The sequence below is a fragment of the Rhinolophus hipposideros genome, assembly GCF_964194185.1.
Source record: "Rhinolophus hipposideros genome assembly, chromosome: 14".
Classification (NCBI taxonomy): domain Eukaryota; kingdom Metazoa; phylum Chordata; class Mammalia; order Chiroptera; family Rhinolophidae; genus Rhinolophus; species Rhinolophus hipposideros.
This window is the reverse complement of record NC_138060.1, coordinates 61,996,678-62,019,036: the sequence shown is the minus strand read 5'-3', so window position 1 is coordinate 62,019,036 and position 22,359 is coordinate 61,996,678. Positions and strand designations below refer to the sequence as shown.

The 22,359-nt window shown below is 56.9% G+C and overlaps 1 protein-coding gene across 3 annotated transcripts; it reads right to left on the bottom strand.

Moving 5' to 3' along the window:
• Positions 1-1,951: 1,951 nt before the first annotated feature.
• On the bottom strand, positions 1,952-17,456 carry SLC38A3 (solute carrier family 38 member 3). Of its 3 annotated transcripts, none has more exons than XM_081071790.1 (16): positions 17,382-17,456; positions 9,841-9,993; positions 9,669-9,750; positions 9,383-9,498; positions 8,726-8,799; positions 8,551-8,643; positions 8,379-8,460; positions 7,238-7,320; positions 7,088-7,146; positions 6,699-6,860; positions 6,540-6,619; positions 6,172-6,272; positions 5,818-5,942; positions 5,583-5,727; positions 4,554-4,657; positions 1,952-4,470 (listed from the first exon to the last, which is right to left on the bottom strand). In XM_081071790.1, the coding sequence occupies exons 2-16, from the start codon at positions 9,939-9,941 to the stop codon at positions 4,366-4,368; spliced, it is 1,512 nt and encodes a 503-aa protein (XP_080927916.1). In that variant the 5' UTR covers positions 9,942-9,993; positions 17,382-17,456; the 3' UTR covers positions 1,952-4,365. The 3 variants fall into 3 exon arrangements, with proteins under 3 accessions (XP_080927916.1, XP_080927917.1, XP_080927918.1); XM_081071791.1 differs by having other exon boundaries at positions 9,841-10,141; positions 17,382-17,437; XM_081071792.1 differs by lacking the exon at positions 17,382-17,456 and adding an exon at positions 10,274-10,388.
• Positions 17,457-22,359: the final 4,903 nt, after the last annotated feature.

The window sequence follows — 22,359 nt, the reverse complement described above, 5'->3', positions numbered from 1 at the left end:
CGCAGCCTTGTGTGGTTTTGAAAGCAGTTTATTCTTTCAGGAGTTTTTCCGGGGCTACTCTTTTTTTCTAAGTAACTTTCAGTCAATTATTACTGTTTGAAAGTTAGTTGCTGGATGACTTTAAATTGAGGTCAAGACAGACATAAGATGATGTTCCTCTGGGTCCCTCCATAACATTCTTGGCTGCATCTTCCACCCACGAGGTTCCTAGCTACCAGCATGTGGCCAGGCTGGACAGCTGTCACCCTGCATTCTCCCTGATGCCAACTGTCCAACCTCCATCTACTGTCTTCCAGCTCAGTTTCTTCAGGGCCCTGACCCAAAAGTACTTTACCTACCCCCAACCCACCATCCTACCAGCTTCTTCCAATCTCTTATCCTCCATAGTTTCTTCTTCCTAGCCTTCCTTAAAAGCCTTTGTTGGCCCTGCTCCTCTCACTTCACACAAGTTGTCTTTTGAGTTCCTACCTCTCTCTCCTCCAACCATGCCAGTCAGGTTTGCCCCTCCCTCCACAAAACAGCCCTGGTCAAGTTCTTCAGCGGCCCACATCTCGGTCTGTTCTCTACCCTCACCTCCCTGAGCACTTGATGCTGGCCTGGCTCCCGGTGCCCCCATTCTGGGTTTCCTCCCATCTCCTGGCTGTTCCTGTTCCGCTCCTTTGCTGGTTCCACCTCATCACTCCTACCTCCTGCCAAGAATGTTCCAGGGCTCAGTATTGACCGCTGCCCTCCTCTGTCTAAAGTCACCCCCCCCATCTCATCCAGGCCCCTGGCTTTAAGGGTCCCGCTCGCTCTGCCTCCCAGATCCAAAGCTCCAGTGCTGGCTGCTATACTGAACTCAGGTTATACGCCCAAGTCAACGTGACATCTCCACTTTGATGTCCATTCAGTGTTTTAAATGTTTCATTGGTAAAACTGATTTCCCGCCCAAGCCTGCTCCCTCAGTGGATGTTGTGGCAGCTTGGTCCCTAGACAGGCTTTGTGTCACTCTCAACTTGTCTCTGCCCCTCCCCTCTTACCCAAACCATCAGGACAAGCACCTCTACCTTCGGGACAAGCCCAGAATTTTGCCACAACTATGTCACCACCTGGGCTGAGTCCCTCAATATGTTTGTCTAGAACAACTGCAGTAGCCTTTGTGTGGGTGTCACTCGTGGCTTCCCAACCCCTGCCCAGAGTCTAGTATCAAAGCAGCAGCCAGAATAATCCATTTAAAACTTAGAGTTGCTACTGAGTCCGATTTTGCTCCCCATGTGTTTGGGACCCTGCACTGGCTCTTATCTTTCCCAGAGAAAAGTCCAAAGTCCTTAAGGTAGCTGACAACATCTGGCCTTCTCATTAGTCCCCACTTGCCCCTTCTATCGTCTCCCACATCACCTAACATCAGCTACAGTTGCTTCCTGACTGCTCCTCTCAATGCCAGGCACATTCTTCCTCAGGACCTTGCACTGGCTGATCCCTCTGGCTGGGACCATTCCCTGCAGGAATCCACGTAGCTTCCTCCCTCTCCAAATCTCTGATCAAATGTCCTTTTCTCAGTGAGGCCCACACTGACCCACCTTCAGACTCCCTGTTCTCCATCACGCACACCTTGCCATTTTTACTCCCCATAGTACTGAGCTTCTTCTAACAAATGATGTAACTTACGGATTATGTTTCATATTTCTGATTCGAATCCAATCCCCCACCCAGAATATAAGTCTTCAATTTGTTCACTGCAGTGTGCACAAGTACTGGCACATAGGGAATCTTAATAAAAACATGTTGAATGAACTAATGAATCCCTTTTCGATTGATCGGTGAATGTGTGCTTGGGCACACAGGCGACCTGGGTGCGGGCAGGGAGACCAAGGCCCAGGCTTTGGTCCCTTTTCCTGGTCTATATTTTCTTACTTTTCTGTTACAAGCAGGCATAAGAAAAGCAGTGAAAAGAAATATAGAAGACTTCTATGCTGGACTTTCTGGCTGTTTTATCTTGTCAATATTCCAAAGAGAGCAATTTTTTTTTCAGTGCGATATTTTAAAAGAAAAAAGACCTGGGGAAAATTTCCAAACATACAAAAATGCTTAATGATGACCACGGGCCTGCAGACCCATCCTCACGGAGGCCGAGTGTCTGGGACTTGACAACTAGGGATGAGAGTTACTCATCTGAAGTCATGCAGACACTTGGTTTTTGGATAGAGTGGCCACATTTCCTGCAGCCTCCCCCCAAGAGTCTGGAGGAGACATTGCTGGGCAGGCAGAGACGATGGCCTCCCAGGGCCAGGGTCCTTCCTCCACCCCAGTTGTGTGTGTGTGTGTATGGTAAGGGCAAGAGCAGCACATCCCCCTGGGCTGAGAGGCCTGAAGCCAGGTCTGGGGTCTTAAGAGACTCCAGGCAGTCCTGCTGCTGCTCTGACCTGCAGCCTGCTTTGCGGGGAGGGAATTTGAGAAAAGAACCCAGGGTCTGTTTGCAGCAGGGACCCTGCACTGTATTGCTTCCCTCTCCGCAGGAGCCCAGGGCCCTAGGCAGGGCATAGACCCATCTGATGAGGAAAAAGCCAGAGATCCCCAGAGGGCAGCCCTTCATGCCAGGGCATTCTGGGCTGCAGCCACCTCTAGGCCAGTGTCCAGCTCTTTTCTAGGGCCATGGGTCTCCTGGGTGAGTCCCCAGGCTGGAGTCAGGCGCCGGGGCTGATGGGAACCAGACTCAGGAAGCTCCCCTCTGACCGGCTGGCACTGCCATGGGCCTAGCAGCCACCAACTTGAGGAAGTTCTTTCTTCAGGGGTTTCCCATGCTGGCAGCCTCCTTGCCAGTTCAAACTGGATTTTTCCTGCAGCTTTTTCCTTGGCGGCCTCGCCAGGCGCAGGGTCTCTCCTAATGAGAATTTGGTGCCAAGGCCTAGGCAGCTCCATCCCGCTGGGTCCCAGCTGGTTCAGGCCTGCCCCAGGCAATGGGCAGCTTCCCAGCCCCACCCAGACCAGGGCACCTGAGGCTGCCCTGCGTCCTTGCAGCTCCTGCCCTGCTTTGGACTCCCCCATTCAAAATTCAGGCCCCATATACAGGGACACATTAACCCACCTTTATTCACAGTGGGTTTTACTATTCATAAAAAGATCAGACTGATAGGGTACAGGGTCCCTGGACTTTTGTTTCCAGACTCAAGGCATTGACAAAGGGTTGACATGGCAGCCAGGGGAGGGCAGGGGGCCCTTCCACAGAGCTTCCGCAGCTGCCCCCAGCTCAGACCCTCTATGTGGCTGCTGGGGATGCACTTCACGTTGCCTCCTTCCGGAGGCCTCTCTCTGTCCCATTTCCTGGGGCCTCATTAATTCCTCCCCACCTCACCCGTGAGAAAGCAGGTCTGTGCTGAATGTGGCCCAGGCCTGAGCACACCACGGTTGGTTTGGGAGGCAGGGGCCGGGGTGGGGTAGGGGATTCACCCTGTCCCCAGCCTCATCCCGGGGAAGAAGCAGGAGTGGCCTCTATCACCATCCATGTCCTGGCTCTCACTCTACTTTCCAGGAATCCAGGGACCGTGGAGATTCACAATATAAAACACAGCTGGTCTTATGTATAATATTTATAAAAGGGGGTTTGCCAGCCAGCCTCTCCACCCCTGCCCCAGGCTGGCCCCTGGGGGCTTTGGCTCCCAGAGACAGAGCCGCTCTGGGCCCCATCTCTCTCTTCTCCCCACAGTGGAATGTGAGCTATGGCCCAGGCTTGGGGTGGGGGGAGTCCCAGCCTCCCCAGGACTGGTGAAGGGGCAGGGTAGGGGCCCATTGGGGGTACCCACACCAGCCTCACCCTCAAAAGAGCCTGTGGGCTCCAGGTATAGGGTGGGGGTTCTGCTCCTGGTAGAGGGGATGGGACAAGGGGACAAAAGTATCCAAGGACCTAAGCCCAAGTGGCTGTGCGGGACCTAGGGGACAGAAAGAGGGAAGGCAAGGGCTGGGAGATGGGGCTCCAGCATGCAGACTGGCCCAGCAGCAAGGAGGGGCGATGGCTGCAGTCCTGGGCTTCAGCTCTATGTGCCCCTGCAGGCTGTGTGACCCCAGGAGGCAGCTGTCAGGCCTCAGGTACACATCTGTGCAGAGAGGATAAGGGGCTTGGGTTTGGATCTGAGGCAAGAAGAGGGGAGCAGAGGCACAGCTCACCGTGCTCTCAGCTCAGGAGGCCTCTGCAGCCCGGAAGCCCCTCAGGGTAGTGGCCCAAGGGCCTTGGTCCTGGCTCTTTAACAAAAACCTTTCACAGAGAGGACGTGAGGCAGGGCCAGATGCCATAGTGTTAATCACGTCTTTCTCCTCCCCCCGACTGGCCACTGGGTGAAAGCGTGTGGGCAGGGATACTAGGATGAGGAGACAGAAGAAGATTGGGTTGTCCTAGTGGCTCCCTCCATGCCGGCTGGTCCCCGAGAGCCAGTCAATGATGATGAAGCTCAAGCTCATGGTCATCAGCAAGAGGCCAAGCACAGCAAAACAAAGGGCCTGTGGAGTCAGAAGTCAGGCTCAGCTGAGCTCAGGGCAGCCCCTCAGCCCACACCAGCCCACTGGCCTCCAGCCCCTCGCACCAGGATTTTGGGTGTGGACCTTGCAGGTTCCTTCTCAGTGGGCACGATGCGGAAATAGAAGACAGCAGGGAAGATGAAGATGAGGCATGGGGCAGAGGTGGCACCTGTGAAGAACAAGGCATGGCCACTGCAGGCTCAGGGCCACTTGCTGAATAACGTTCGGGGGTGGACCCTTCAATGAGATCAAACATTCCTTGTTGGGGTTGGGGTCTCAGCTTGAGACTCCACTAGAAAGCCTCCCAGATGCTGGAAAGCCCACCAGCCCCTCCCCTTTTTCTTTGCCCACCAGGGTGGAAGGCTAGTGCCGTTGGTGTCCGAAGAATCCTGTCAGTGAATGAAGTCAGCAAAAAGGAAGGGCAAGCCACAAGACAGAGACGGAGCCTTGAGGATCTTGGGCTCCTGGATATAGCTATTCCTGAAGGCTTTTCCATTGTTTGAGCCCAAAATTCTTTCCTGCTTAACTCATTTTGAGTTGGATTTCGGACATCCACAACCAAGAGTCCTGTCTCTGATATCCATGATACTCAGCCCCAGGTGTGTGTCGGTGCCAGCAGAGCTGGGTTGGGAGTCAGTCTCCTACGTGGGGCTACCCCAAAGATGTCTCAGAATTGCTGACCTTCCAGCTCAGAGCCCCAACTGATTTGGGACAGTGGACAGAGCACCAAAGCTGTAGTCCCATTATCCTGGAGCTGAATCAAGGCTCCCCACTTATCAGCTCTATTGCTCTGCTACTCCCTTAATCACCCTGTACTTCAGTTTCCTCATATGTGAAATGGGGACAAGACCCTCCTTTGTGGAGGCCACTGACCCCCGGGCTCCATACCATGCCCCAGCAAGGAGAACTGACTAAGTGGTTCTGAGCCCTCAGAAGGGGTTAGAATAACCTAAGAACACAATCTCAGACGGGAGAACGAGCCGTGCATATGGCCAAAAGTCATCACCTAGATACAAGATCTGAGCTCAGGAATCTGCCAGAATTTGCAGGAGGGAAATTCTCTGGGGCAATACCCAGCAGGGCCAGATCCTCACCAATGACCCCGAAGATGCCCAGGATATTGGGGGCGAAGATGACCAGCAGGTTGATACAAGTCAGCAGGCCAGTGGCAATGAGCGTGTGCCGCAGCCAGCTGAACTCCCGGTTTGGAAATAGCATCTGCTGGATAGCGCGGCGCACCTGTGGCGGGTGCGGGGGTCATCAATCTGTCAGCCCCATCAGTCCCAGCCCCAGTGGTCCAGCCACCCAGCCGTCTGCCCACCGGCTCACCGGAAACAGAACGATTGGCACTGTGAGTGTGACTGCCGTCAGCACGGCCACGCGCACACACAGGATCAGCACGTCAAATGGGTCCACCTTGTTGTAGGTGTGCAGGAGCTCGGACTCCACCCTGTCTGTGGCAGGCAGGGAGGGTGGTCAGCAGGCAGCCCAGGCAGGGCGGGCTCTGAGGCTGGGTGGACCCTGACACTGGGGGGGGGTGGCAACAGACTCACCTCCACAGCTGCAGGGCACCATTAGGCATCACACACCTAATGAGCGCCTATAGTACGCAGGGTGCCATGGCCACTGGCCAGCCCCTTGCCCCCAGCCTGGCCTCTGCCTCCGCCCCCAGTGCAGCCGTACCGTAGAAGGTGAGGTAGCCGAAGAGGGCAGCCAGGAAGTACATGACATACATCACAGCGATGGACAGGTTGGAGATGTGCTGCATCTTCCTCTTGGAGGGGCTACGAGGGGCAGAGCAGGGGTTGGTGCCAAGCGGGGCCACGCTAGGAGACCCCCACGTGCCCTGGGACCTCTCTGGCACCACACCCTCCCCATCTGGCAGCGAGGAAGCCTCCTTCTTGCCCCCAGTCACCACCCGCAGCTGCCATGGAGACCTTTGATGAAATGACTTGGCTCCTGTCACTCCCTTCCCCGCTTTCAGGAGCACATCCATTTCCTGCAAAGCAGCGCCAGGCAGCCCTGCTCCCTCTCCCAGCCACGGAACCTACTCCTTGAGCTCTGTGTAGATGGGCAGCACCTCCGGGTGGCAGACGAAGGCGAAGGCCATGATTGGGATGGTGTATGCTGTCTGGGGGAACATGGGGACTGAGTCAGGGCAGCCCCCACACTCTCACCGGGCCCCTGCCCTGACCCCAGCCTGTCAGAACCTGTATGTTGAGTGTGAAGTAGCTTGGGGTGCAGAGGTCTGCAGTGCTAGTCTCCCCCTGCAGCTGCGTCTTCTTGGTGACCTCCATGAGACTGATGTTGCCTGTGATGTTGGCAAAGTTGGGAGGCAGTGGGCAGGGCACCTGGAACTTCTTGTAGATGACCTGGTGGGAGGGTGAGGGTGACGGTCCAGGGCCAGCCTAGGCTGCCTGGGAAATCACACTGAAGCCACCTCTAGATGGGACCGAGGGAGCTGCCTTCTGACCCAGGCTTCCCAGAGAGACCTGCCCCTCCCTGACAGAGGACTCCCCCAGGAGACCTGCCCCCTCCCTCTGACAGAGGACTCCCCTAGACCTGCCCCTTCCCTCCACCAGCACAGAGGGTGACTCACTGCAATTAAGAAGAACACCATGCAACTGAGAGAGAAGCCACTGGAATAACCCAGGTAGCCTGCAAAGTGGGGGTGCTGTGAGACTTGGGGTCCCCTCATGGTACATCCTTCCAACATCTCTCTCCAAGGCCCTGGCCCCATCACACTCACCGAGCTGCCGCATCAGTGCCAGGGGCAGAATGATGGTGAGGGAGACCAGAATGACCAGGTAGTTCCCATTCATGTACCAGTCCCTGAAGAATGGGAGTGGAAAGCCCAGGTTAGAGGGCACACAACCTCGTGGGGCTGGCCTGCCTCCACCTCCAGTCGGAGTCACCAGTGGTGCCACTGAATGACCTCCAAAGAATACTGGTCTACAGCTCTGAGTCTTCCTGTCCCCATCTGCAAAATGGGCATGTTTTCAGCACTCTCCTTCTGAGTGAGGAGGACTAAGGCACGCAGTGCCTGCTTGGTAATCGTCAAGATCAGACTCCCTGCTGTTGTCTTTCTCAGGACACACAGGTCTGGGTCCAGCCTCCCCAAAAAGTGGCCCCGACAGGCTCAGGGAGGTGGGTGGAATGAAAAAACCCTGGCTCTGGGAGGTGGGGCATTTTCCAGGGGGTCTCAGGGACTGGCCAATAACCTGTGCTCCCGTGGTCCCCCCTGCATCCTGCACCATCCTGCCCCACCCTCGCATGGGAGAGGGAGTGCAGGCAACTAAAGGGAGAAGGAATGGGACCATTCTTCAAGGCAAGCCCAAAGACCAACTCCTTGGGAAAGACCCCCCAGGGAGGGGGGTTTCTGGCTGTTTCCTTCTTGCTCTCAGCCTCACAGACCCTCTACTTGCCTGGGCCATGTTGCCAAGGGCTGGGTCTGCTGTCTTCTCTGCCCTCACTCACAAAATGTGGCTGATGCCATCAATGCTGGCTAAACTACTGATGGGCAACTGGGACACCGTGGGCTTAATTTCTTGGTGGGAGAGCTAACACCCAAGCCACAGTCAGGAGCAGCAGGCGCTTAGACTAAGCCTGAGGCTCTCAGGTCCTTCCGTGCTCACAGGCGGGGCCCAGCTCCCTCAGCCTCGTCACAGCCCCACATGGCCCTCCTGGGGTCCCCCTAGGTGCTTCATAAACGGAGGTGAACTGAATGTTAACTCTGGTGGCAGCTTTTTGCCCCTCCACCAGCCACTTGTCGGCTTTGTCTCATGTCCCACTAGCCCAGTCTGGTCTCCCGGGGTCAGGGGTGGACTAGGTGTTAGGAGTGGACTAGGGCCTCCCACCCTAACCCAGCCCCGCCCCACCCTGGGGCTCACGAAGTTTGCTTCTCCAGGTTCAGGAAGGTCTGTATGACAAGGGGCAGCTCAGACTTGATGATGTACAGGTAGCTGGACATGGCTGTGGGGAGATGGGTGGGCGGGTGCTGGGGTCAGTCGAACCGGCCAGCCCCCCGCCCCCCGTCTGCCTGTGTCTGCCCGCAGGCCGCACCTCCAATGTTCTGCAGCGTGATGGCCAGGGCTGCTGCCAGCTTTCCCGGGGTCCCAAAGGCACGGTAGCCCAACTGCTCATAGGCACGGATGCCTGTGGGCACAGGGGATCGGGAGAGTCAAGACTGCCCCTCCCAGTCTGCTCCTCCCTCGCTATAGGCTGGCTTGGGGCTCACCCACAATCCCTGAGGACTTGAGTAGCAGGTGGATGGAGTAACTGGAGAGCAGGGCCACAGACGTCAGCAGGAACCTGGGGAAGACGGATGAAAAGAAAGGCCACTGGGGCTCCCCTGGCTGGCAGGGGGCGATGAGCTCGGGGGGGGGGGGGCCTGGATGGGCGAGGTCTGTGGCCAAGGTGTCTGGATCCCCAACATGTGTGGTTGCAAGCTCAGCCGGCCCCAGGGCTGGTGAACACCACCCAGTTTGACCCAGGATGGAGCACGACCCAGAAGAGGCCCTCCAGGTACCACCTCCCCTTGAGTTCTTGGAACAAACATGTTTTCCATTTGGCTGCAGGGCAGAGCGCCCAGGTAAGGACACGTGTGCCCACACAAGCCTGGCCGTGGGGATTTGTCCGTCACGTGTAAATGTGGTAGAAGGACAGACTCAGGCCTGTTAGACTGGCCCTGTGTCGTAATCGCAGTGGGTTTATTGGGAAGTGAGGTATATTTGTCTGGCCGTGGCTGTTTCTTTTAGCCATGGTTTGGGTTGAGTGTAAGTGCCCACCCATTGCAATCTGGGCCTTGGGACAGGAAACTAATGGGTCCTGGGAGGTCATGGTTGGCGGCTTACTGAGGGCTCCTGTCATTAGAAGGTTTGTTGACAGCACTCACAGGAAAAGGATGATGCCCGTGTTGGCCATGGCGTAGGCGAGCCCCAGGATACCACTGCCCATGATGGCATTGCTGAGGTTGAACACTGACATCCCAAACGATGTCTTCCCCTCGAACTGCGGGCGCAGAGTGAGATGGGGAGGGCTGGGGGAGTCAGCAGTAGTGGAGGGCTTCTCAGCCTTCCCCTCACTGTCCGTCAGCCGCCCATTGCTGCCCCCGAGCACCTCATTACTGCACCCGAGCTCCCAACGGTGTCCCCAAGCCCCCCTCCACTGCCCTGGCTCACGTCAGTGAAGTGTGGCTCCTTGCTGGGGCTTTTCCGCAGGAAGCCCTCACCCTCCACACAGCTCTGCCGGGGGCCCTCGACCCTGCAGGCACAGGCCAGGGCAGGCAGCTCAGCTCCAGCCCCTCGCTCTACACCCTGCCCTGAACCACAGCGGGGTCCCTCCTCTGCTCACCTCTGGTTGCCTGCTGTGGGGGTAGTGACTGGATGTAGTCCTTCCAAGTGTTTGCCGTTGGGCACCAGCTCCACCATCTCTGTCTGCAGAGGTGCCTGCATGGCTCAGGGGTCAGCACCCGGAGTGCTAGCTCACACACCAACACTCAGAAGTCTGCAGAGCGGATGGTCTCGCTGATTACCCCACCCTTGGGCCCACGGCACAGCCTCCCACCGGGAGGGAGGCCGTAGAACATCTCCCGGAGGGTCACTCAGGACAGACACGCACATGCCACTCTGCCTGCTGCCTCCTGAGGACCTGCCTTGGGGGGGGGTAGAGTTCAGACACCTGAGTTCTCCGGGACATCCTGAGGGGACACCTTAGCCAGTACATAGCACTCCCCCCCCCGTGACACACACGCCTAGGCAAGCCCTTGAGGCCTCAGTTTCCCCACCTGTGAAGTGAAGGTCAACTGGATGACCTGAGTTCAGAGTCCAGTGGCGCCAGGACCCTCGTATGCTGAGTCCCAGGCTGCCAGGCCCCACTCTGGGGGTGGGCCCTGGACTGACTATCCCTCCCTGACGTTAATACTGGGAGACGGTTTCCTGTGCTGGCCCTGTGTGCCAGGGGCCTCCTAGCCAACCTACAATGGCATGGCCCGACGGCTGGAGGCCTCGGGAGAGGGTGAGGGCTGTGGGCCCTGTTCCCAGCCGCCCGGCGGGCACTGCTGGCAGCCAGAACAAAGGGCCCTCTGTGGGCTGAGAGCTGGCGCTGGGAACGGCAGGCGCAGAGGCTACCCGCCCCCCTGGAGCCAGGAGGCCTGAGGCAGTGCTGGGTAGCTGGACACCTGGGCCCTGCCCGCCTGGCTGCAAAGGGCCCTCAGGGGGCCTTCCAGGAAATGGGTGCCCCAGAGCCCAGTTCTCTAGACCACACAGGCCTCACTCTCTACACAACCCTGGCCTGAAGGCCACGTTCTCCTTCAAGCCTCTCCTTCCCTGCGAGGGACCTCCCACCCTTAGGTGCCCCAGGCCAGGAGCTCAGGGCCTGGACCACTGGATCAGTCCCCCTTCTCTGCTCTTACGGCATAGCTCTGCTGGGTGTCAAAGGAACCAACTCCCCTCCTTTCCATCCCTCAGCCCTGCCCACTGCCCAGACAGCTCATTGGCGCCTCTCCTGACCCTGGGGCTGGGAACCATCTACCCTAGGCTCAGAAGGTACCTGGGCATAGTGTCCCCAAGATCTACAAGGACAGTCTGAGGGCCAGATGAGCCAGCAAGGGAGCTGAGGCCAGAGTGGTGACCAGGGATGGGGCAGTACAGCTGGGCAGCTCAGCCAGAGCCTTGTCTTGATGCCATGGCACCCTGTCTGCTTGGGAACCCTGAATGCTGCCCTGAGTTCCCCATCCGCACTCCACAGCCCGATGGTCTCAGGTCTGCTCTTGAACTTGGAGCACCAGTGGTCTCAAAGTTAGCACTCGGGGCTGAGTGTGGGTAGGGGAGGCTAGGCTCCGGTCTTGGGCCTCAGGCCCGTGGCCCAGAGGCAGCAGCAACACAGAACAGACCAGATCACCCCCCCACACACTTTGCCCCAGATAGTCCCAGGTCAGAGTTCAGATCCCAGGCATGTCAGTCCTGGGGGCCACACCCCTGGCACCCTTGGATGTCCTCAGTCTGCCTCTACTTCCTCTGATGCTGCCATCTGAACCCTTCTATCCTCTAGCCCTGCCCACTCAGCAGCATGACATGTGAACACCTCTCCTCACGCCCTCTTCCCCTGGACCAGGGTCCCAGAGGTCAGCCTGTCTTCCTGCCCCTGCCCAGAGCCTCACCATCAGCACCCTTCAAGGACCCCAGCTGGGTGTGGAGGTGCCAGCGCCTGGTCTCCAGAGTCACTCCAGAGGGCCCCCAGCTCTCAGCTGGGGTGCGTTTGCCGGGCCTCCTGCCCTGGGCAGGCTGGGACAGGCCCTCTGAGTGTGCTGAGTCAGCAGCCTAGACAAAGTACCCTTCTCTGCCTTAATATCCTTCCCTAGCAGCCAGGCACTGCCTCCAGGGAGACCACAGCCCATGGCCAAGGTACCTGAGGTCCTGGCTCCAGGTTACCCATTCCCCCAGCAGAACTTGGGCTTGGATCTTCAGGGCCTGTCTACTACTGCTGGGTCTCAGGTTAGCCTCAGATCGCAGAGACGACATGGAATACCTTTCCTCAAGTGGCTTTCAGTCTGGAAGGCACAAAACCGCCAAACACATCCCTCATACTATGGCTCCTGCTACAAGTGAGTGTGAGCCACATAGTGCTGGGACTCAGAAAGGGGGAGAGTGAGGCATCAAGAAAGACTTCCTGGAGGAGGAGGTGATGGAGCCAGTTCTGAAATTCCAGTGAGAATCCCCAAGGTTTGAAAATAGGAAACAGTGACTCCAGCAGAGGGTACAGCATGGGCAAAGGCCCTGAGGTGTGGTATGAGGCAGTCTGTGAGGGTAGAATGAAGGTTCTGTGCCCTAGACAAGCCCAACAAAGCCTTGAAGGCTAGGTCAAGGAGTCTGTACTTCATTCTAGTGTAGGGCTAAAGGCTTGGGGGGCTAGGGGGCCTGGCACGTGGACCCCTAGCCATTCCCTGAGGCTGACGGCCCATTTTTGACAGTTTCCATGCCTCAGGCCTGCCACATCCCAGGCTCCTTTCTATCAGGGAGTCAGGGTGGACTCAGGGGATTGTCCCTGCCTAAGGAAAGCTGCCAGCAGACCCTGACCCACTGTGTGGAAATCCCAGAGTGGATACTCTGAGTCTGAGGCTGGCCTAGCCCTGCCTCACTGTGTGACTGGTCAGAGTATACCCCACTCATGACCTGTGTCTTCCTGTTCTTCTCTGATGCCTTTGCCTCCTTGGGCTCCCAGAGTCAGGCTCTGGGGTGGGGAGATCACTGTGACCTTGGGTGGATCATCAGAATGGCATCTGTCATGGGTGCAGCCTGGGTTTGAGCAGTAAATCGATGGCTCAGGCCACTGCCCTGGGGCCTGTTTGCTCTGCTGGGAGATAAGGGACAGGAGGGAACAGGAGCCACAGGGTTAGTGCAGCAGGTAACGCCCGCCCACGCAGGCATCACAGGGTGAGAATTCGTCAGGCACACTTTGGCAGGTGTTGAGTTGCCTAATTAAAGATTTCAAGGCTCAGGAATCCAGGCCACCACATACTGTGTTTCCCTGAAAATAAGACCTAGCTGGACAATCAGCTCTAATGCATCTTTTGGAGCAAACATTAATGTAAGACCCAGTATTATATTATATTATATTATATTATATTATATTATATTATATTATATTATATTATATTATATTATATTATACCTGGTCTTATATTATAGTAAAATAAGACCGGGTCTTATATTAATTTTTGCTCCAAAAGACGCAGTAGAGCTGATGGTCTGGCTAGGTCGTATTTTCGGGAAACACGGTAGCAGCCAGTGCCTGCCTGCTGTGGGATTCACGCCTCTCTGCTTTCCTCCCCAATGCTCGGGGATGGAAGTGGGTCTGCAGTAGTGGGCCAGCTACAGGGGGCATCCACACTGCCCTTCCTTCAGTCCTATGGCCACATGCGCTGGTGGAGGCACAGACCCCACAGAGCTTGCTGCCGTGGCCTCCAGTTTTCTTGTGCCTGGGCAGCCCTAACCTCAGACCAGGTCTCAGAGGAGAGGCAGCTGGCCTGGCTTTTAGGGTCCATCACAGTTATCCCTGGGGGCTCAGGGATGAGGGCTGCCCCCACCCCCAGTTCCAGCTCACCCATCATCACCACTCCCTTCCTTGACTGAGACAAGGTGCGCCTTCCAGCCTGGTACCTCTCTGCCCACCTACTTCTCTAGGCTTCCGAGGGAAAATGCCCTCCTAGGGCAAGCTGTCAGTCAACAGGGAAAGAGGATTTGGTGGACATGTCTGAATTGGCACGGCCACAGGGATTGGTGTGAAGCTCATTCTTGAGGTCAGGGGTCTGGTAACAGGGTGTGTGGGAGGGTGTTCAGAACACACCCTGTGCCCCTCCTCCAGATTTTGATCCCAGTAGACTCAGTTCTTCATCTACTACTTCTTCTTTGTCAACAACACTGTGTAAATGGCTAGTGTTTGGCCAACACCTGGCTGATACCGAGGGGTTGGCATACAGGAAGGACACCTCCAGGGAAAGGCAGATGGCCCAGAACATTGTTCTATTGGCCAAACTAATCCCTCATACCCTAGCTCCCGAGCCCTGGAGTCTGCGGTGTGTGTTTCTGTGTTCTGGGCGTCCGGAAGTGTCTAGGAGGATCTAAGGGGCCCAGCTGGAGCCGGAAGGTGGACTTTCCTGTGCAGAGTACATTTTCTAGACACCCAACAGACGCTTAGAGCTGGGCCTAGCCCCAGACACCTCGGCCTTCCCTCCCACCCTGGATCCTCCTTGCTCAGGCTGCCCCCGGGAGGGGTTGCAGCTGGAACCTCTTGGTTCCAGACTGAACCAGAGCCAGCAGCAGCCCCCTCCCCCCATTGCCAGCCTGCTGAGAGGGACGTGCAGCCTGAGGTCCAGCTGAGGCAGAGGACAGGACATCACGTGCCCATGGCCCCCCAGGAACAGGGGAGACCCCGAGCCAGCCAGCCCATCCTCCTCCCTGCTGACCCGGAATCCCCTGGAGGCGGCCAAATATTTGGACAGCCGGACTTCTGGCCCCAAAGAAAGCTGGAGCAGGGGCCTGGGGCAGCTCAGGACTCATTGGAGACTCCGATGGGGGGGCTAAAGGCAAGGTCAGCCTGGAGGAAAGACTCCCTCCAACGTCAGGAAGAAATAGAGAGGCAGAGGGAGGGAAGAGAGACAGGGAGAGAAAACACACACACACACACACACACACACACACACACACACACAATCCATGCGTCCATGCATACTGATCCAGACAGAGAGGCACAGGGAGACAGAAATAATGACGGATGTGGAGGGACACAAACAGAAAACTACAGAGAGAGACAGGTGGATAGACATTCAGACGGAGAGAGACAGACAACCAGAAATGGCCAACCAGTCAGAGATAGCCAGATGGAGAAAGACAAAGACAAGACAGCAAGAGATGACAACGGACAGCCAGTGAAACACAGAGAGAGCCCCGAAAGGAGCAGGAAGTGGGAATGGAGCGAGGCCCAGGTGATGGGGCAGCACCCAGTGGGCACTGCAGGGATGACCAGGCAGAACCCTGGAGGACCCCACACGAAGGCGGCCGGAGCATTTCCAGGTTCCCACAGGGCAGGTTACGCCCCCATTAGCCAGGTGCAGGGACATGCAGAGGGTGGAACTGAGTCCACTAGGGCCACAATGTCAGGCCCAGCTGGAAAGAGCCCCCTAGTCCAGCACCCATGGTTTGTCTACCGACACAATGAAAAAGATATATGGAGACAACAATCAGTTGGAGTGACCCCATCCCCAACAGCCACGCACGTGTGCAGACGTGCCAGCTGAGAGGCTGTGTACAGGACGTGGCCCGCAGAGCGGAAATTCAAAACCAAGCCACCACAGGCCGCTGGCCGGAAAGCCCCTCCTGCCCCAGCAGCTGGTCCTTCCCTTTGGTCCCCAGAAGCCCCGCCTGATCCTTTGGAGCACCTCACCCACCCCACATCAATCCAGAGTCAAAGGCCCGTCCTCCACACACCAGACTGATTATGCACAGGCCACACAGCAGGTACTCAGCAAATGTTAAATGCACAAAATGGGTTCAAGGTCCTTGACAAGCCCCCAGCCCATCTCATCAGCTCCAAGTGGCACCCTGACCCCCGCCAGCCATGTCCGCACTGGAACGTCCTCCTTCAGGGCCCCTATTCTGTCACAGCACACACACCCCAGCTTTCTGTGTACACAGATGCCAAACTCATCGAAAACATGTTTTCCCCTCAAATAGAGTGCCCATCCCCACACCCAGCTCAGACTTTCAGGGTACACTCAAGTTAGTTCAAAAACCTTCCCTGACCCCACCCAGAAATCATAAACCACCCAGCCTGTTCTGTTGTGCCTCAGTTTCTCCATTTGCTTGGGGCTCCAAGGCTACTTACTAGGGCAGCAGGCACCAGAAACAAACTCTCATGGTCTGGTCACCTGGAGCCCTGAACTGGGGAGGTGTGTGTGTGTGTGTATATGTGTGTGTGTGTGATGTGGGCCAAAAGAACCAGTAATGAATAAAGGGGTGGCTTGAGAAGCCAGTGAGGGCAGGAGCTCTATGGGCCCAGGCAGAATAAAGTTCTGAGACATACACCACTACCTCCTCCAGAGACACAGTTCCCTGCCCCCACCCCCACGCCAAGGAGTCAGAGATTCATTCCTGCTTCCAGTCATTCCAGCCCTTTTGGAGATGTGCCAGGCCTGGCCTCATCCATTCCCAATTCCTCCCACCTTTGGTGCTTCCTGCAGGAAGCCTTCCATGGTTGTGCAGAACCCCCGTCCCCCAAATGGAACTGTCCTCAGATCGCTGCAGCTTTCTATGCTCCAGACTGAGAACCTCTGAGGGATTTGCTTCCTTTCCTGAAGCAACTGAGCCCCCATGCCAGACAAAGTACTGAAGAGGAAGGAGTGGAAGATCCAACGGCCTCTTCCAGGGACAGCACAGTGGCCCAAGACAGTCATGGAAGGAAGGACAGTACTGGCAGCCTGAAGGAAGGATGAGCCTGGGTATAGGTGAACCCCACGGTGCAAGGACCTTTGACTTCCCCTCAGACCTGTGCTAGAGCCTATATACCTGGGCTCAGGGCTCAGGTCACTGTGGGGGAGAGGGCGGATCCCCTTTGGCCCCGCCCCTGGCCTCCCCCTCCCCGGGTGTAAACAAACGCATGCATTCGTTGTGGCCAATCGCAGGGGCCAATGGGGAGGGGCGGGCTTCTGCAAACCAAGTCCAGATCCTTTCCCTCAGCTGGTGCGCGATACCTCCTCTCACACCCCCGCCTCGCGCAGGGAGGCGAGGAGCGCACATCGAGCCCCGCCCTCAGGCCAGGCCTGAAAACCACATGTGCCCGGTGCCCGACGTGCCCGCTGCAGATGGCACGGGCTCTGGGACCAACATGTGCTCCGTGGCCCCTCAGGCAGCCTGGCCGGATCTGTCCTCAAGCCCCTGCCCAACGCAGCCGGGATAAATATACCCGGAGTCCCTGCGTGCCTGCCGGCCCATTTGCCTGTCGGGTGCCCGTCGGGGCAGCGCTCCAGGGCCTGATCCCGGCCCCGTTCAGGCCCCCCCTCTGGGGCCCTCTCCAGCCGGTCCCCTAGGGCCGTGCCTCGGAAAGTCCGTCGTATGCTGTCGACCTCCTGTGGTCCCACCCGGCCCTGCTGAGGCTCCGAGGCGAGAAGGTGTCTCTCCTGGGACACCTGCTCAAGCTCAGGCTGAGCGCTGACCGACGGGTCCCCAGACTTGGGTCCGAGCGCGCGGGGCTCTGGCTCGCAGGAGGCTGGGGCGCCTGCCCCGAGGCGGGGCTGGCGAGGGGAGCTGCCTAGAGCCCGACCACTAGACGGGAGGGTGGACAGTAGGGCTTGGCCCGCCCGGTACCCCTGGACTGGGGGTCGGCGCCCCCAGCGGTACCTGGCCTCACGGGTGCGGACGCGCGGTGCTCTGCTCCGGCCGGCGCTGTCTTCTCTGCTCCCGGCGGAGTGCGGCGGCTGGGGATGAAGGGCGCCCGGCCCCGCCCCGGCCCGCCCCCCGCCCGCCAATCCCCAGCTGCCCGCAGGAGGAGGGGCTGGTCTGGGGAGAGGCGGGGGCCCGACCGGCGGAGCACAGGGGGCAGCCGGAGCGCTAAGGAGCCCCTAGGTAGAAGAGCAGCTGCTCCGGGAGGGCTCAGTGGAGTCTTGTGGGGAGAATGCTTCAATCCAAAGCAGATTCCCTCTGAGTGCCCCCTTAACCCCTGAAATGCTCCGCCCCAATCTCCCTGAGACAGAAGGGGCTCTTCGGCCAAGGGGAGTGGGAACAGGGCAATGCTTAACTTCAGGGAAAGTGCTTGAATGAGGGACTTTCAGGCATCACTCAGGCTACAATATGTGTTTCTGCCTGCCTCACCCTTCCCAAGCAGAGGTGGGTAGGGGTGAAGAGGGGGGCTCCCTGAATCAATTCAGTCTTCACCCCAGATATTCAGAAGTGATTGAGGCTGGAACAGATGGGGGTAGGGGCAGTGAGGACCAGAGAGGAACCAGGCTTGGCTTGTGCTGAGCCTTGCCTGGGATCTCCCTGGCCACGTCCCCCATTTCCTTATTTCTAAGGAGTAGGAGACAGCTGTCAGTCTGCTCATGAGAAGTGGTGCTTGAGACTTGGTGTCCTGGGGCAAGGAGTTTTAGGGTGGCCCTGTTCTCAGCTGGGCCTCCTATCCCATCCCTGCCTGCTTCTCACGCAAGACCTTGGTGCTCAGAGGTGGGTGGTGGGTGTTAAGGCCTCCAGGCCCAGCCAGCAGGGAGCTGGGGGAGGCCTTGACCTTGGGAGTGAGCTGGGGGGGGGGGTTCCTAGAACAGCTGTGTCCCTTGCTTCTCAGCCACTGGCTCTGATCCGATTAATCCCGTGGCCTCTGCTGTTCTTAGTCAAGCTGAATGTCTCTGTGTCATGTCTGTTCCCTTCCCTGGTGCTGGAGGGAATGGCCCCGGACCATAGGCCTAACCCCTTCCCTGCCCCGGGCTGGGAGTCAGGACTCCCGGACTCTCTTCCTACTGACATACAACACTATTACAGCCAAGCCTTAGCGTATCTCAGTTTCCTTCTGTGTAGGTGAAGGGGAAGCTGTGAGCCAAGGGTAGGGGACTCAGCTTTGGCTGGGAGTGCCAGAGGCCTGGGAGGACTAAAGAGAAAGGCATTAGGATGGCAATACCTGAAAACCTCAACAACCCAAGCTCCTGCCCTGCTGATGGCTGAAAATGGAAGGAACTGACTTTCCCTCTTGATCTGGGGCTGGTGTAATCCCCAGATCAGAGCTTACCTTGGTCATGAGGGACCCTAAGACTCTCATCCTCCAAAGGGGCTTGAAGACTGCTCATAGGACAAAGTCAGATAAGGAAAGGTGCTGACCAGGGTCTCAGGTCAGCTCCCACCTCCCACCTACAGACATCCTGGATGCTCACAGAAACCATTTACAAAAGGCAGGGTGCTCCCATGGCAGTTCATGAGGGGCCGGGCTTGGATTCAAGGTCACCCAGCATGGGAGTATTGAGGTCCTCAATCCAGCATGGAGGGAGCAAGGGCTGGCTGGGCTGGGCTGCTGTGCGAGGCCCAGAGGCACCATGATGTGGGGTCCCTGGGCCAGGCCAGTTGTGGCCAGGCTGGAGGAGGGGCTGCCTGTTTGTTGATGCTAGGCCTGGGCCCTGGCCAGGGCAAACACAGCTCCAAGGCCTTTCCCGCCACCTGCCGAATCTCCCAGCCTAGCCTGTGGTGGCTGGACAGCTAGCAGCCAGGATGAGGCTCTGAGAGCTGCCGGATGCCTTCTTCCATAGACCAGAGGGAACGTCCACCCAGGCAGCCTCAGTGTTGAGGGCAGCCACCTGGAGTGGCGGGTGGGGGAAGCTTTATTTTAGCCTTTAGTCCAACCCCCACCTCTACTCCTCCATCTTCAGAAACTGAAACCTGGGCCCAAGAGACTGCCAGACATGTGAGGCAGAACTGAGCGTCCCAGGATTGCTCAGACCCTCCTTCCAGGTTCCTGGCAGCCCTTTGCTCTCCTCCTCCCTCTTTGGTCACATCCTCTCAGCCTCCTCTCACCATGCCACCAACTCCTTTGGCACACCATCCACACAATGCGCCAAGACCCTCTCTACCAGCGAGGCCCTTCACCTCCAACCCAGTCCTCCCCAGAGCCCAGCATCTGTATCCACTGACTCCTTGGACACCCTGCCTTACACCCCGCTGGTCTCGCTGACTCCTCCCAACGCACTCCTCCCAGTCGGCCTCTCCACCGCCCCCACTGCCCAGTGGGCCACACACATTTCTGCCTTCACTTTCCTATGCCTCTGACCTGGTTCCCCACACTGGCCCACCTCCTCAGCAAACTCTTACTTGTCCTTCAATGCCCAGGTTGGTGTCTGGGACACTCCTCCTCAGACACGAGCAGGGATTTGGTTGGTACAATATAGAGAGTGGAAGTATAGAGGGGATCCTCCTCTCCAGCACTTCCCTGGCCTAGGTCCCCAGAGCTGGTGACCTCTGGCTGAGGCCTGCTCCCACAGTCCTAGGGTGCCCTCCCTCTCTCCCCTGAGATCTGGCTCCCAGCTTCTCTGGCCACTGAAGCGGCTTAATGAGCCCAGGTCACATGGGGCAGAGCTACTGCCTGTGGGGAGTGCCCAAGCCCCCAGTGGTCACCCAACCAGGCCCTGACGTCAGTGGCATTAACCTTCTGCCAGGCCTGTCTAATCTCTGGTCGGTGGCCGGGCCAGGTTAGTCCCGTCAGAGCCAGAGCTGAAGGCTGTGAGGGCCCTCAGGGGCACCTTGAGGTTGCAGGTCGGGCAGGGAAGGTGGTGGCTGTAGGTGTCTGCAGTAAATGCCCTGGACCTACAAGATTCGGGTGTGGCCATAGTGTCGACTCTGGGCCAGCTCTCTGATCCTCTGCCCTGGCTGTGAATCAGGCTTTGGGCACCCATTGCTTCTGCTCTTTAGGGTGTAATTACACGGGTGTGGTGAACGGGGCTGAAGAGGCTGGCCGGCCATGGATAGGGCAGCTTGAGGCCAGGCAGCATCCCCAGCCCGTGGGATCCAGGAATATGGGTCCTGAATTCCAGACTCTGGGGTCAGAATCATGCATGGGACGGTACTCCCTGGAGGATGGAGTCAAGCCCCTGCATGGTGTTTGGGCTTCTCTCTGCCCCTTGCCTAGGAGGGCTGGGGAGCTCATCTCATTCCCTTTCTTCCAAGACAAGGTGGCTATGCGGCAGACAGCATTAACCCTTGTCTCCTGGCAGCTTCCTCCCTCTCTAGCCCACCACCTCCGGCTCCTGAAAGCCTCCTTCTTCCTCCTTGCCTCTCTCCATTGAATCCTGCTGTCTTTCTCCCCTACCCCATCTCACTCCAGTAAACTACTCAGGCAGAAGGTCCTTAGTTGAGAAGGACAGCCTCAGCTCAGCCAGGCCCCAGACCACCCAGTGGGGGTCCTAAATCATTGTCCAGACTCTTATCCACCCTTCAGGCCTCTGAGCAGCACCAGCGTGGCTGCCCATACATGTCCTGGGCTCCCTAACCTAGCCTGTATCGCCCCACACCCTGTCTTGGGTCTGGGCACCCTCACTCTCCCCTTTTAAGCCACCCCCCTAAGGCTCACAAGTCTATCCTCTGATAATTAAGAATGCTGCCCACATGCTACCTTTTGCCCAGCCCCACGTATCCGTCTGCCTCCTGGACATCTCCCCCAAGTGGTGGGTCACAGGTCTGGAAAACTCAGACCCTTCAACATTCCTCTGTAGTCCCAGCTTGGTGGGGGGCATCTCATGCCCTTGGTCAACCGCACAGATCCGGACTCTTGTCATTGAGCCCCACTGCTTGCAGATCCTGGCCCCAGGGGGTAATGAGGACTTAAGTCTTCCTCATGGATCCCATGGGTCTCTTCTTCCCTTGCACGCTCACACCAGCCCTCAGGAAAACTGTGTGCACCTATATGTTTCTATGAAAATTTTTAATGATTATTTTTTCCAGAAGCAGTTTGGAAAAATATTGATGATTTCATTTCCATTAAACTCAGGAAAATAAAATTATAAATTCTGTTTTGGTATAAGTAAAATATTTCAGGTTAAAATAATGCTTTGAGTTTTAATATACCTACTGTCAATTATGTCAATGTTTTTTCAACTACTTTAAAATTCTGTAAAAAAATTAACCATTAAAAATACATAAAACCATATATAGGACTGGACGTTTTTGCTTTTGCTTCAGGATCCAATGTGGCACCAACATGGCTTGGCAGTGCTCTCTAAGATCTCGTCTGTATTTAGAATTTTGATATTTTGTGCATCATGGACTTCTTTTTTTGCAATCGTTTTGATTTTTTTTAAGCATGGCATTAATATATTATTAATCTTGATTACTGAAACTTTTGGCACCACCCCAAATTTTGCATCAAGTGATGCCTCATTTGCCTCACCCTAACCCCAGCCCTGCAATTATGTCTTAGCTTCAAGCGCTTCCAAGACCCATCATCTTTTGGAGGAAGCCCAGGCCCTCAGGTTGGCATTTAGCATTGGCCCACTATCTCTCCATCCCGTGTCCCCCTTTCCTGCTCCTGTTCTCCTGAACTCCTGTGGCCCCCAAGTCCGTGTTCCTGGGTCTTGTACACTCTACTGTTCTGGCTAGAATGACCTTCCATATCAAAACTCCCTCTCAATCCAAGACTGTCCCTGTGAACATTTTCCATGGCTCTTCTCCCCCTTCACTCCCAAGTTGACCCCATGCTTCCAACAGTGCTCCCTGCCATGTCAAGTAAGGTGTCTTAGCATAGGAGGACCCATCTTCCCACTCGTGTCCAGCCTGGCACTGGACACTCCATCAATGCTCATGAGAGTGATAATTAACAGTCGCCCTCTTCCCCCAAGAAAGGACAGCTGGG